Source organism: Syngnathus floridae, chromosome 1 (assembly GCF_059516105.1).
Source record: "Syngnathus floridae isolate MCC-2025c chromosome 1, RoL_Sflo_1.0, whole genome shotgun sequence".
Classification (NCBI taxonomy): Eukaryota; Metazoa; Chordata; class Actinopteri; order Syngnathiformes; family Syngnathidae; genus Syngnathus; species Syngnathus floridae.
In genome coordinates, this window is record NC_142413.1 from 3,951,946 (window position 1) to 3,965,654 (window position 13,709).

Below are 13,709 nucleotides of genomic sequence, written 5' to 3' on the forward strand. Positions count from 1 at the left end.
GAGAAAAGAAGAAAAAATGCAAAAATGAACCCATGGTCAGGGCATTTATGTCAACAATTCTAAAAGTTCAAACGTTTTCTTTTCATGCACTCCACATTTGAAAGAATCCATTAGTCAAACGACAATAAAAAAACCTGCACATATTGAGGGGGAGCTTCATCCTATTTACACCACTAACTTGAACTTGGTGCTCCAGCGCAAACGCAAAAAGTATAAAAAAATCAACAACAACTAAGTAGCAGCGAGTCAGTCTTCTTGGAAGCGAATGTGCTTGTTGGCCTCCTTGGCGCGAGCTGTGATGATCTTCTCCGCTTTGGACAAGAGCTGAAAGGATTTGAAAGATGAGTTTGAAATCAGAGCCTTGAAGGAGCCGCCGTCTCACCTTGGCCGTGCCGCGCTTCTTCTCTCTCGGCCGGTTGAGCTTGACCTGCCGATCCACCAGGATCTTCTGCCAGTACCTCTGCTCGTTGTCACCTGTTGACAACCAAACCCGCGTTTTCTCTCGGATTCTTGTGACTTTCTTGGAAGCAAGCGTGTGGGGCCCACCTGAAAGGATCTCCAGCTGCCAGCTGTGCACCTTCTGCAGCTCGGCTTTATTATCGTTAACGGTCTGGGCGTACTCTGGCCGCTCGAAGCGCACGTAGCCCTCGGCGTCGCCTTCCAACAGATCCACGTACGCCACCGGCGAGATCTTGCACAGGGTGTCCTGTGTCCCAAAGGAAAGTGGGATGAAAGCGCTTCTTTTTTTTTTTTTTTTTTATGTAAATGGAGGGCAAAAGTCTCGGCTCGCTTTGGTTTTATCATCAAACCGGAAAAGCAAAGTAACTCACTAACAAATAAATAAAAAGAGAGCAGGAGAGGGAGAGATGTATGTGGATTATAGAGATAGAATAAAGTACCGACTACGGCCAGCAGGCGGCAGCAGTGAGTTCCTTTAGGATGAACTTACTGTATCAAAACAATGCACAGGTGCACAAGTTTGTGAACATTGAACTTTAGAATTTTGATGATTGCTCAAAGCGTTTGTCACGTTGTATCTACAAAGTCTGTCAGAAAAGGGAGGATGGAGATTTTTTACATTTTGAAGTAGAAAGTTTATGTAGTACACACAAACTCACACATGGCATATACACAGTTTATCAAACATAAAATTGTTAAACTGCTATATTTTTAGGGTCGACTTCCCCTTTAACATGCTCTGTACCTTGATTATCTTCCTCCCCGGAAGCGCCTTGTTGTCCGTAATCTTAATGATGACGCCGCTGGTGAACTGCGGACCCAGAGCGCTCGCCTTCTCGCTCGCCTCCTCGCTCGCCTCCACTGCAAGAGGGAAAAAAAAAAAACCCTGAGACCTTTCGCAAGACGTTCCGAAATGAAGCGGTGTCGTGCTGAACTCACTCTTCTGGTCGCTTCTGCCACCGCGCCGCTCCTCGCCGTCCAGCTGCGTCATGCACCTCTTCAGGGAGGACATGCTGCGCTTCTGCAGCCGCAGGTACTCGGACTTGAGCTCCAGCCACGCTTTCCTGCCATCGCACAAACGTGGTTATTTGCCCGCACACATTTTTTGTTTTTGTTTACTGGAGTGTGGCCTCGTTGTTGTCGTGCGCTCGTACTTGGACATGACCCTCAGCGGGATGACCTCCTCGCCAATCTTAAGCTTCTCCTTGTGTTTCTTCTTCCTCTTTCTCTTGGCTTTGACCAGCGGGTCTTCTTGGTTTTCTTTCCCATGCTCGCCCTCTAGTGGCGGATCTGCACATGCAATCACATTGTCAATTCACTTGTTTTTTTTTTTTTTCTCCTTGGTTTGTTGACAGAAGCTTACTGCTCTCAAACTCGACTTCATCGTTCTCCTCGAGCTTCCTCATCTTGGCGGGCAGCGCCGCTTCCGATTCGTCCACCACCCGCGAGCGGCGTCTCTTTTTCTCCGAGATTTTACCCGTCGTCTTCTGACTTGCGGCATCTGAGCCTTGCTGCTGCTGCTTCTTTTTCTTCTTCTGCTGTTGCTGCTGCAGAACTGGCGGCTCGGCGTCCATCGGCGCCACTTTAACCTCCTCGGCCAGCAGCTTCTTTTTCTTCTTCTTTTTCTTTTTCTTCTCTTCCTCCCCGCCGCCACCTGCAAAACATTCTTTTTGTTAACTTCATTGTATTGTTTTCTTTTCCCAACAAATTCAAAACAACCCAAGCACAACCTTTTGCGCCACAGCTTGTCCTTAGTTTTCAATCAAGTGTTTTTCTTTTAATTGTAACTGTCTTGTGCTCAAATTTTCAATCAAATTAAAATAAATAAAATAGGAAGAGCAGTTTGTTTTTTTTGCCAGGCAATGCGTACCTGAAGACGGATTGTCTGCAGTCATCTTGATGGGCTTCCCCTTCTTAGTCTTGGGAAATATTCCCGGCTTCCTAGGAGCATCTTCAGGAGGGTTATTGAGCATCTGGATGTGGGGGGGAAAAAAAAAGAAACCAAGTTTTCTTCAGCTCATCAGTGGCTTATTATTATGAATGAAAGTTCACCTCAATGGCTTTTTTGGCTTGCTCTGGGTTCTCGAACTCCACAAAGGCAAAGCCTTTGGGATCGTTGGTGGTTTTGTATCTGGGGATGCTGGCGTAAACGACGGTCCCGCATTTAGAGAAGACCTTCTCGATCCAGCTGTGAGTCACGTCCTTGGGCAGGAGCTCCTATGTGACGGAGAAATATTTTGAGAGAAATGATTTTGGGCTGGATAACATCAGCGTGGGTCAATTTGACCAAAAACATAAACAGAGGACTTAAAAGAAAAACAAAAGTTTACCACGTAGACTGTGCGGCTGTCCACGTCAGGTGGAACATCTCCGATGGGAAGTTGCCGTCTCACTTTATCACCCTCTAAATTCACCTGAAAGTTTGCCACACGTTTTTGATTCATTGAGTCGGATTCGAATGCACAGGCAGGCTTTTGCCGCTCCTCACCTCCAGTACGGAAGAATTCTTCAGAGCCCGGGCGATCAGTTTAGTGTCGCTCGTCAGCTTCTTCATGCGATTGAAGCTCGCCACCACGGATAAATCAACATCTGAGAGCAAAAATCCCACAAAACAATCAAAACACGTCCGATACATTTTTCGATGTGGGTGACTTACAGCCGTCATCCGACTCGTCAATGAGCTTTCTCAGAAAGCGGTCCTTGTGGAGGTTGACGTCTCCGAACCAGAACTCCACTTGTTTTTTCACTTCGCACAGCAGCTGCTTGACGCGGGATCTTTTCTTCTTGTCCGTCTCTTTGGTCGAAGCTCCTCTGTCATCCGCGGCTTCCTTCGGTTCGTCCATACTTTCCCTCCGGAGCCCGAATCGACAAAAAACGCTACCACAACGTCCAAGATAAACTCCAAGTTACAAGCAGTCACTTTCCAAACTGGGCTACTGCGCGACTTGAGAGCTTTAAAACTACACACTCCTGCCCGCTACATATTTGTCAAGTGGAAATTCATATGCCGGTGCACACGATTTGGACAGTTTAACAGAGCAAAATGTGAAAAACGGTATAAGTCACTAATTTGGCATAGGCGATTGGGCTTGAAGCGCTCACGGAAAGCTGCTGTCGCGGGATATATACGTCACACGTATGCGCCACGTAAGGGGCGTTCAAAATTAGAAAAGGTAGGAAACTCGAGTGATCCATACAGCAATGCCAATAATAATAATAATAAATAATAATAGATTATAAGTTATTGATGGCACAAACATACGGTGTCTTGTCATTATTGAATACCATTCCAATTTTGTTCCTCAGGTAGCAATATTACATAAAAGCAGAGCATAATTTTATGAAAACTAAATAATACCAGCAGAGGGCGCTCTGGGGATGTACGTCCAATACGTATAATCACCAGGCAACATCAATTCCAACCATTTTATTTATTTACAAAACTGTACACACAGACGCGCATGGAAATAAATAAGACAAAATACATATCTACACAACTGAAGCATATACTTGATATGTTGATGACGGTTTCTTCTCATAAAATCAAACAATTGCACCTCAATAAAACACCAACATGTTGCACTCAAATCCAAAAGTGCCAATCCGGTGAATAAATAATGTTGGAACAAAAAAAAACAAGAATTCAAAAAGAAACATTACTGATGCTTCAAAATTGCTGTTTTTCCAGCATTGTGCTTTCTTGTCACCTGGGAGCCAAAAGGAAGAATTAAAAATTGGCGACAACATATGGGCATGTCACGACTAAATGTGCAAAGGCATAAAAAAAGTGGTTAAACTAGACATATACTGTAGATAAATACCTTTTAAAAAATACAAAGCAAAATATATAAATGTAACATAAAAAAACATCAACAAGTCATGTTTTTAACAAAGACTTGTTGAGTTTCGAGTGCAAAATATTTCTTTTTCCTGTTTCCTCCCATTGTGTGTTTGCTTCAGTCATGAGTGCAACATTCAGTTCAAACTCCCATCCAATTCAATTTGTCAATTCAAATATCAGATTGGAGTTTTTTTTGGCATACCCAAAATACTTTGGAAATTGTGTTTCAAATCCTTTCCAGTGGTTCTCACATCACGTCACATCTGAAAACATCCATCGTACGACATGTCCCTCCGTTCATCAATGCCTGCAGCGGGAGGTCTTTGATGGTATCCGACGTGCCCCGCCCATCAGGTGTTGAGACACGAGTGACAGCATCGACTTTTAAACTGTGGAAGTGTGCACAACTCCAACTGCCGCACCTTCTCGCAGTACCGGGTGCTGTCGCGACACTCTCCTGCGGCTACGGTTAGCAAAGCGCCAGCGACCGTGGTGTTAAAAATTTCTAGAGTGCAACCTTGGACATTTGCAGCGTGACGTTAGAACGGCTCACCTCTGCCGCAGGACACCGTATTGCAGCGCTGCCAGCTGGCGGGACGAGGCCTCCGCGAGCAGCTCCCGCCGGGTCGCCTCGTGCACGCCACCCGGCGCGACTGGAAGCCGTGTCGGCCGCAGGTGGCCGTGCACTGCGTCCACGGGCCGACTCGCCAGCGCGGAGTGCAAGCGTCCGCCGAGCAGTTCCTCGTGGAGCTCGGCCTTGGAAGGGGAAACGTATCGGAGTCACAAAGCCGATACCCGGCGGAAGGAACGTTTGTTCGGGACGGCAATTTTTACCGTCTGAGTCCGCCGCACACCCTGGAAGGGACTTTGGTGCCATTTGTGTCTAGGCAGAAAACATTGCGGTGCTGTGCAGCCAAACTTGGACCCAGGCATTGACCACTGCACTGAAACATTCAAAAAGAACAAAAAGTTACGACACAAATAAGTTCAGAATACTAATTAACCCTGCTTGTCTGTGATATTTAGAGTTGTAAGCCACTGTAATGACTACCAGATACCACTAGATAGCGGTGTTGGGTCACTTTTGATTTTTAAGATTAGGCGGGAATTTTCAGATTGTCACATCAATTATTTACACAAAAAAGCCAAATGCTGCCACGTTGGAAGTTGACACGCAGAGAATATTTACGGGATAAATAGTATATTCAACAGTATGTGTCGCGATTGTGAGAAACACTGATGTAGTTTATGTCGTGAAAGGCGAACGCCATATTTGAGCCGTGAGTCAGCGTTGGCATTGGCGCCAACAAGGTCAAAAAGCGAGGCCCCCTTAATGTTTCCATGACTTGTTAAGATGATTGGCTACAAGGAGCGGGCTTACCAATCCCCAGTTGCTCGTAGCCCAAGCGACGCAGGGCAAAACGTTGCACGTCCTGCTGTCGGAGGGTTTCCGCCCCGCGCCGAAGCAGCGCCGCTGCTCCACCTCCGTCGAGCCGCTCTCGGGGCCGTCCACGCAGCGCACTCGTCTGGTCTGGGAACCGCCGCCGCAGCTGGCTGAGCACGCCGCCCAAGGGTCCGCGCGCCAACGACTTGAAGAGAGTTTTGTGAGATTTGAAAAGGGATGACTAAAAATGTGCATTGCGGCCGCCAACCTGTGGGCAGCTGACTGGATGCTGCTGTTGCTCCTATCAGGGCAAAAGGAGCCATCAGCTTGGACGCAGTTTCTTCCTCCGCTTCCTGATAAGTGGATAGGAATTAAAGGAGAAGAAAAAAACAAAATAACTTGTCCTTTGACAGCCCCTTTTATTCTTTGGCCCTCATAACGTAGCAGCTTATCGTCTTTGAAACGTTCTCCCTCGAGCCTTCTAATTGTTGTCGTATGGGCGAGAAAATCAGCAGTGCCGTCCGCCTCTTTGATTGCAATCCAGAGAGGTTGCGAGCGGCGACGCTTTGAGGGGAGGTGGGACGGACGGCGCGGCTCTCAGGGGACTTCTGCTGATGGCACGCAGCACGCATTCTCCACCACTGACTCAGCCAGGCAAGCCACGGCTTCGCGACCCAGTTTGAAAACATTTGCGGTGGCCGAGTGCATGAATGTGACTTCCCAGAAACAGCAAGTTTTCAACCCAAAAAAGTAGACACATCTTTAAAAATGGAACCCATCTCATTGTTGCTTTAGGTGGAAAAAATCCAGACTCGGAAAGTAAAAATCCTGCCATAGTTTGGCTTTAGCCACAGGTGCTTTGCACGGATTTCGGATTTGCGGGTCCGGGATACGGTTCTCACCTGTAATCTGCAACCAAGACGAGCGTGAGGTGGACCCGAGCCGGTTTCTGGCGGTGCAGGTGTACAGACCCTCGTCGGCCAGGTTCGGAGAGCGGATCCTCAGCGAGCCGCCGGGCAACAAGTCTATTCTGCCGGTGTCAAGACAAGATGGCCGCTCAGTTAAATCGTAATCTCCTTTGCAGTTCACGAGTCGCGCGGTCATACCTGCGATCGGAACGCAAGAGTTTGCCATTTTTGGTCCAGGTTAGGGATGGTTCCGGGTAACCGAGAGTCTCACATCTGATCTCCAAACTGGCATACGGTTTCCGCAGCAAAATCGCCCGCCCGACATTGACGCTCGCGTCCGAAGACGATCCCGCTCTGACTTTCCAGGGGCTCTGGATGATCACCGGGCTTCTGTTCCTGCTCGGCTGGCTTTTTCCGTTTGATTCCATTTCTGGAAGGTGACGAGTTGAGTCATTGGTCTCGTGGTGGGAAACGGACAGCTCGTCGACTAACTGAGCGACGGCTCGCTCGCCTTGCTTTCCTCCGAGGCTGCCGATCTCATCCAGCCTCCGACTATCGAGAACGATGACATCGGGGATGTCGAGAAGATCTCGCCTGTCTTCCGAGATGGTCTTGTTCTTCTCAACCTTGAGCTGGAGCAAGCGCTCAACAATGTCGTCATACCCGTCAGGCGAGATGGAGGGCTCCTGTGCCCTCGTCGCTTCCGGTCTGCGCAACTTGTGCTTGCCCCCAATGACCCGTAGGACCAAATGTTCTTTAACCCGGCCCGCCACGCAGGTGTACGTCCCGGCATCAGACGGGCCGACCTGCAGGATCTTCACTAACCCCAGAGGTGTCGCCAGGGGCTTCCCTTCTTTCAACCATTGGATATTTGCTTTGCGGATATGGCGGGCTGGACAGCGAAGGACCACAGTTGTCCAGGGGAGAAGATAGGCGGTGCCGCCGACCATCAAATGGACCCTTTTACTCCTCCTCCACTGAACATAAACATTCCTCCGAGCCAGGATGGTAGGCTCCGTTTTCAGTGAATCTGTGACAAAATGTTGCACTGCTTCGGTTATTCTCGTTACAATTTGTGAGTACGAGGGTGTCTTACTCTTGCAGAGTCTAAGAGAGCACGGTCGGATCCTGGTGGGTCGTCCCAGAGAGGAGCAATTGTTTGGATCGACTGTGTGATACTGTCCGTCCTCGCCTTGCTTCATGCAGACTGCCTCCAGTCTTTGCATCCCATTTCCGCAAGTTGCCGAACACTGAAAAAAAAAAAATTCAAAAAGAAAGTTGTCATATCTTTAAGTTGGTGTGATGGATTAGATCAAGGCTACCTGGGACCAGCTGGTGACCCACTGGGGCGGGCAGCGCTGCTCTGTGCTACACAGCCGCTGGCTGGCCGGCACCTTGGCGGGACAAAACGAGTCTGGCAACTCCAGGAAGCTTCCGTCGGCCAAGCGCTGTTTGCACACCACCCGTCTCTTCTCGACTCCATTCCCGCAACGACTGGAGCACTAAAATCAACAAAGACACAAACATCATGGTCTTGTGAAGGATCACTTCTTCATTTGTCTTTGTACCTTCCCCCATTCCTGCGTCTCCCACGTGGGGGGGCAGTCGAAGCGGTTGCAAGCCTGGATGGGGTTTGGTTTTGGATCGTGGCAGTTTTCATTTGGCAGAACCTCCGTGCTGTTGCTCCCCACGGACGGACGGCGGGCGCACGCTACGGTGCGGGACATCAGGCCGACCCCACAGGAAGCGGAGCATTTGCTCCACCCCCCTGCTTCCCACCTGTAAAGAGCATTACAACCAAGAATGTGAAGCACTTGAGATTTTTCTCACCCACACGCTGCGAGTTTGATGAACTAATCCTTCTCCCACTTCATGAATCCAGCCTACTTTAAACATTTTCATTTCCAAATGATTCATATTCACTCCGAGGCCGTTTCTCCTCATGTGGGGGGGGGGGGACTATCCAAAGAGCGCAGCTTCACGTGGAAGCGCTCGGAGGCCTCGGGGAGAGCACGCAAGGCCAAAGGAAACACGTGCGATGCAACGTTTGTTGTGCTTGAAAACAAGACTCGAGGCCTGCAAAAACAAGTTTGCAGCCTCCGCCATTGAAAGCGTGACGTTGCGAAAAAGTCATTCATTACATGTGCTCCTGAAAATATTCCAAAGCATGGCGGCGAGGATTTTACCTGGGGGGGCAAGGCTGCGTTTGACAATCCAGGAGGAGCGGCGGGGGCCTGCGGGCGCTCACGCACAAACTCTGGTTTGCCGACGCCATCTTGGTCTGCTTGTTCAGGCAGATGACCACGGCTTCCTGCACACCTGAGATTCAAACGCCGCCGAGCGTGAACGGCGGTAAAAAATGACACGGGGATCCCCGGGCGAGCTTCTTACCGCCTCCGCAACTCTTGGAACACTCGGTGAAGCCGTCGTATTCCCATTCGTGAAGCTCCTCTCCGTCGAGGTTCTCCTCCTCTGAGCCCTCCTCCTCCTCCTGCTGCTCATCGTTGCCTTCTGACATGTGGCAGGGAATCTGGTGGCAGGCTTGACTCAGCGCAGGTTTGATGCCTTTGCATTCTTCGTCGGGGAGGTCGGCCACGGTTTGAGAGAAGGAGAGCAAGACTCGGCACTTGACTGTGCGCCGCTGAGTCCCGGTGCCACACGTTCTGCTGCAAGGCTGCCAAGCGCCGGGGATGAAGCTGCGAATGGGACACGAGCGTCAGACAAGTTAGTGGCCGCATTTATATATGGTTTTTCTTTCCTTTTGATTTTTGTTATATTCACTGAATTTGTTTTCAGAGGAGGTTTTATTAGTTTTTATCATTTTTTGGAAAATGTTTCATTTTTGTTCTGTTTTTGTTTTAAAAATAGATTTGTACGTTATGGAGCATTTGAGCAGACGCTTATTAAAACAGAAATAAATACATTGAAAAGAAAGCTCCTGTGTAATATTAATTAAAAAGTAATCTTTTAAGGACATATTTACTTTTAGTTGAGTAACATTTAGTTTCAGCTAGTTTTGTTTATAAAACATGTTTGTTTTCTTTCATTAACAAAGATGTTTTTCATTTTTAATCTTTTTGTTGACGATAATAACCTCGCTTGACCTTTTCGAGTAGCTTGCCAAGGAGTCAAAAATACAGCAGTATCTTTATTTTTATTTTCTTTACTATTTTTTTTCTTTAGTTTTCCCCTCCAGACACACGTTTCATTTCAATCCAACTTCCTGAGGAATGCTAATTATAAAAAATAAATGTGTCAGCTCGAATTAACAGATCACAGAAAGGATTTTCGGTTAGAATCAAAAACGCTTTCAAGGTCGTGCGTGATGACTAAAAGCCGTTTGCTCCTGCTCATTAACACAAGATGGATGAACCCGTCTGAATCATCTCGTCGCGCAGTCATGCTAGCTCCTTCGCGATGCGTTTAGCCTTAACAAAGAAAAGACGTCCAGCAAAAGATGTTTGTGAGTTAGCGTGCTGTCTTCCGTCAGACAGATGTTTGCAATCAGCGCCAAAGGCCCTTCCTAATCTCATCAATTACATTTCCGACAGTGGAAATATTTCATTGAGTCTTTTCTTTTTTTTTTGTCTTTTTGGGTAAATTCATTCCAGGGCTAGCTAGTCTTTGTAATTTTCTCCCATATGGTTAGCAGATCCGCTATTAGTGTTGGCGTGTGACCGAGGCTATATTACACGCATATATTTGCGGCGGGAAAAAAGGCGCTTCTCCGTCCTCCGTCGCAGCTTTCTCACTTCGGAGATGAGTCAAAGTCGCAGATGTTTCAAAACTGGCGAACACGCTCGCTAATGCGAGTCACGCATCGCGCCGGGCCGCGCTCCAAAAGTCTTTGGAGGATAGCCGGCTTTTATTAATCGATCGATACGCACGACAAAAACATCTGTAACATCTGCCGGTGTGCTGGAGCAACACGGGCCGCCGGACGTTTCTTTTTTTTTTTTTCCCTCCCTCTCCTGTTGCTTTCAACTTGGCTTTTGTTACCTTACGTGACCCCGTACATCACATTTACGAGCGGGATCTGACATCGCAGGTGCTCGGCGGAGGAAAGGAAGCGTGAAACATCGACCTTGGGAGAAAGCGAACAATGAGCAAATTTCGCTTGGGCTCGACCCAATCTAGTTAAAGTGTGGACTGAGTTTATCCTCGCTGTTCTTTCACGCTGCTCGATTTATAAGACGCATGACATATTGGGAGCCCGACGCCAAACAGAGCACGCTGTGTTTTGACAGGTGCGGACGACAGGTGCACGCTGGAAACTGCCGGCGGCTCTCGCGACCGCAATCCCGTCGAGGTCCGGGGAAAGCTGTCAGCGCCGAGTCTTATTTGGACCGTGGGCTCGGTAACTCACTTTGGCTCCTCGGTCACAAGCGTCTCCTCGTGGAGCTCGATGGCCTGCTTATGCCACAGCGGTTTGGCCTCCACCGGGAGTGTATCTGAAGGAAGCGGGGAAAAGGAAAAAAAAGTCAGGCTGGGTTGCTAAACGGTTTTCCTTGCATGATTTCCAAACGCACCGATGGCTTTGTAGCAAGGCACAGTGACCAGGCACTCCTCCTTGATGTGCGGCTTGGTGGTGGGGTCGCAGCCTCCTGCGTGGAGCCCTCGGTGATCCATGCAGAGCACCACCCGGTAGCGCAGACCCTGACCGCATGTCACCGTGCACTGAAGAAGCGAAGGGGGGGCAGTTAATACCATTCACCTCGTATATATTCAGAGATAAATCTGTGTTAGTTGGCTAGCCCTCATCCTGTTCTAAATGTCTTGGCCTTTGACTCGAGGGGAGAGTGTCCAAAAATCCCCCACTGGTGTCTGAACAGGAGTGAACTTTGTGTGTTCTCTGCCAAACCAAGCATTTAAAAAAACGGCAAGTTCCGGGAAGAATGTGCAAGGTAAACTGCATCCAAGTTTTTTTTTTTTCTTTGCCTCTTTGTTTGTATGGCGGCCATTGAAGATTGAAGCGGAATTAATGGAGTCTGTTGCAACAACAAGTGAGGGGTGAATTTCCATTCAATATAAAAATGCATTTGAACTTACAGGTGACCAGTCCTGGGCCATCCAGGTGGGACACTCAAAGGTGTTGCAGGGTTGCAAGACGGCCATCTTGGGGGCGTAAAGGCACTTCCACTCGTCTGTGGCGCTGACGATCCCCTGCATGTCTTCCTCCACGCAGGAAACCGAGCGACTTTGGGTGCCCCCGTTGCAGGAAGTGGAGCAGGTCGTCCAAGGGCTGCTCTCCCATCTTACGAGACAAGGTCCAAAGGTTGAAACAGGTCCTGGACCTCGTGGATTTCTTAAAGGACTTTACGTACCGAGGTAGGGGGTGGTAGAGGTCATACGGCATGATCTGCTTGTACCCGTCGCTAAAAAGACAAAAGATGTCCATTCAAGTTTCGATCCTGTGCCTTCAAAAAAGCAAATAAGAAACGCAACCTGGCCAAGCAGGGCTCCAAGTTGCACTCCTGCAGTTTGGGTTTGGGCTTGCTGTTCTCCGGGTAATAATGGCAGTATTGGTCCGCCACCACTCGGCCGCCACGGAGGTCGAAGCACTCTGCGGACGTCAGCTGGTACCCTGAGTCGAGGAAAGTAGAACTCGTTCACTACCAATGACGGCTATCGACGTCAAATAGTTATGTGTTTATTGGGATGTCAGTGAGATCACAGCTTACCGCCGCCACAAGTGACAGAGCAAGGGAAGAAGTCGGTTTCCCTCCAGCGGTGGACGATGGGCTGGTAGAATATGTACTGGGTGACGCTGTCTGGTCCACTTGCAAACTGGACCTGACGGAAGAATACGGTTCTAATTCCATCCGTGTCTGTGTAGGCTGGATAAGGTTTTGACTCCACGCTTACTTGGATGGTGAAATCAGCCCCGAGCGGCCCGGGAATTTTGAGGACTTCCTTATCGGAGAGTTTCTGGTACTCCAAGGTGGTGTTTTCCAGTTGGTACTGGCCTGATTTATCCAAGATAAGTTGACCTTTCACCCCTTGCAGAGTTTTACTCTCCACATCTACAAAAAAAAAAGGGAAGAGAGGAGAAATAAGTCTTTGATTCGCACTACAATTGTCACAGTCTTGCATTCGGCGGACATTTTGCATCCTTGGCGAGCGGCTTTCTCTTCACGAGCCAACCGTGACCACATTTCAAACAAACAGGCACGAAATGTGCTTGAAGTCGCTCCCTTGGACGTGCTGCGGCTAAGCTCTTACAGTTTTTGACCTCACTTCAACCCTGACCCAAGACGGCAACGTGGATTTCCAACAAGGACATTAAGGGCAACGAAAACATCGGCGAGCACGGGAAGGAGCGCTCGCCGACAACAGTCAACACATGGTTCCGATTTGCATGCCAAAAGGAGAATGAAAAAGCTCGCCATTGAGAAAAAAGGGGGCTTGGGAAAGAAAGCTCACGTGAAAGGAAAACATACAGAAGGTTAAACGCACGATTAGCGACTGATTCAATTTGTCTGCTGTTGACAGTTGATGGAAGCATCTGCTGCTGGCTCCAAAAGCTTTTTTTTTTTGGCACCGGATTAAAACATGTCGATATAAGAAATGCATTTGAGGCTATCAGGTACAAGTTTGATATCTGGCTGATTTGGATGGAAGAGCACCCTGGACCTACCAGGACTTACACAAGTGATCCGGGCCTTTTAGGATCAGACGTACTTGTCGACTCTTGAAGGGGATGACGACGACCGTGTCCTCCGCTTCACAAGAAGATGGAGGAGGGGGGGGGGCACAAGATGTATGTTAATGAAGTCATTTAACCAGTGCAACAACCAAATCTCGGCATTGGACGTACTTTTTCCAGAGGCATGCTGGGATTTGTAGTGCCCTCGCATCAGCCTGCACGAAGAGCCGTCGCCATTGCAGACGCCGCAGTTGTCCTCTTTGGCCCCGCTGCCCAACTCTAAATCGCAGCCGACAATCTAAAACACAGTGACGGGATGTTGTGATTTCCTAGGAACGTTGACCATTCGAGTGTATTTACATAGATCAATACCATTACTTATGAATAACAACATATTCCGCTCATTTTCCGCCAGCCCAGTCAAAATGGCCGTCAATGGCACTGAATGAGTTAAAAATGAAGACGAAGAAC

At 48.6% G+C, this 13,709-nt stretch overlaps 2 protein-coding genes across 10 annotated transcripts in view; both read right to left on the minus strand.

Moving 5' to 3' along the window:
- Nucleotides 1–19: 19 nt before the first annotated feature.
- On the minus strand, nucleotides 20–3,600 carry larp7 (La ribonucleoprotein 7, transcriptional regulator). 2 transcript variants are annotated; one of them, XM_088368400.1, is made up of 12 exons: nucleotides 3,116–3,599; nucleotides 2,948–3,048; nucleotides 2,790–2,873; nucleotides 2,512–2,676; nucleotides 2,330–2,432; nucleotides 1,823–2,113; nucleotides 1,614–1,749; nucleotides 1,399–1,523; nucleotides 1,205–1,320; nucleotides 547–706; nucleotides 383–474; nucleotides 20–324 (listed from the first exon to the last, which is right to left on the minus strand). In XM_088368400.1, the coding sequence occupies exons 1-12, from the start codon at nucleotides 3,300–3,302 to the stop codon at nucleotides 247–249; spliced, it is 1,638 nt and encodes a 545-aa protein (XP_088224526.1). In that variant the 5' UTR covers nucleotides 3,303–3,599; the 3' UTR covers nucleotides 20–246. The 2 variants fall into 2 exon arrangements, with proteins under 2 accessions (XP_088224526.1, XP_088224515.1); XM_088368389.1 differs by having other exon boundaries at nucleotides 1,205–1,523; nucleotides 3,116–3,600.
- A 271-nt stretch (nucleotides 3,601–3,871) lies between these two features.
- The window catches only part of adamtsl3 (ADAMTS like 3), an 88,035-nt gene continuing 78,197 nt past the window's right edge, over nucleotides 3,872–13,709 (minus strand). For 5 of the 8 annotated variants that reach the window (XM_088382797.1, XM_088382822.1, XM_088382805.1 and 2 more), the window contains 20 exons: nucleotides 13,410–13,536; nucleotides 13,240–13,314; nucleotides 12,458–12,615; nucleotides 12,274–12,385; nucleotides 12,038–12,176; nucleotides 11,917–11,967; nucleotides 11,642–11,846; nucleotides 11,122–11,269; nucleotides 10,959–11,043; nucleotides 8,984–9,288; nucleotides 8,779–8,911; nucleotides 8,161–8,371; nucleotides 7,915–8,094; nucleotides 7,689–7,842; nucleotides 6,791–7,622; nucleotides 6,587–6,714; nucleotides 5,682–6,037; nucleotides 5,135–5,244; nucleotides 4,854–5,056; nucleotides 3,872–4,763 (listed from right to left, as the gene is read on the minus strand). In XM_088382797.1, the coding sequence (XP_088238923.1) occupies nucleotides 4,651–4,763; nucleotides 4,854–5,056; nucleotides 5,135–5,244; nucleotides 5,682–6,037; nucleotides 6,587–6,714; nucleotides 6,791–7,622; nucleotides 7,689–7,842; nucleotides 7,915–8,094; nucleotides 8,161–8,371; nucleotides 8,779–8,911; nucleotides 8,984–9,288; nucleotides 10,959–11,043; nucleotides 11,122–11,269; nucleotides 11,642–11,846; nucleotides 11,917–11,967; nucleotides 12,038–12,176; nucleotides 12,274–12,385; nucleotides 12,458–12,615; nucleotides 13,240–13,314; nucleotides 13,410–13,536 (3,825 nt within the window). In that variant the 3' untranslated portion in view covers nucleotides 3,872–4,650. The remainder of the gene's footprint in view (nucleotides 4,764–4,853; nucleotides 5,057–5,134; nucleotides 5,245–5,681; nucleotides 6,038–6,586; nucleotides 6,715–6,790; nucleotides 7,623–7,688; nucleotides 7,843–7,914; nucleotides 8,095–8,160; nucleotides 8,372–8,778; nucleotides 8,912–8,983; nucleotides 9,289–10,958; nucleotides 11,044–11,121; nucleotides 11,270–11,641; nucleotides 11,847–11,916; nucleotides 11,968–12,037; nucleotides 12,177–12,273; nucleotides 12,386–12,457; nucleotides 12,616–13,239; nucleotides 13,315–13,409; nucleotides 13,537–13,709) is intronic. The other 3 variants (XM_088382814.1, XM_088382848.1, XM_088382830.1) reach the window with 2 other exon arrangements.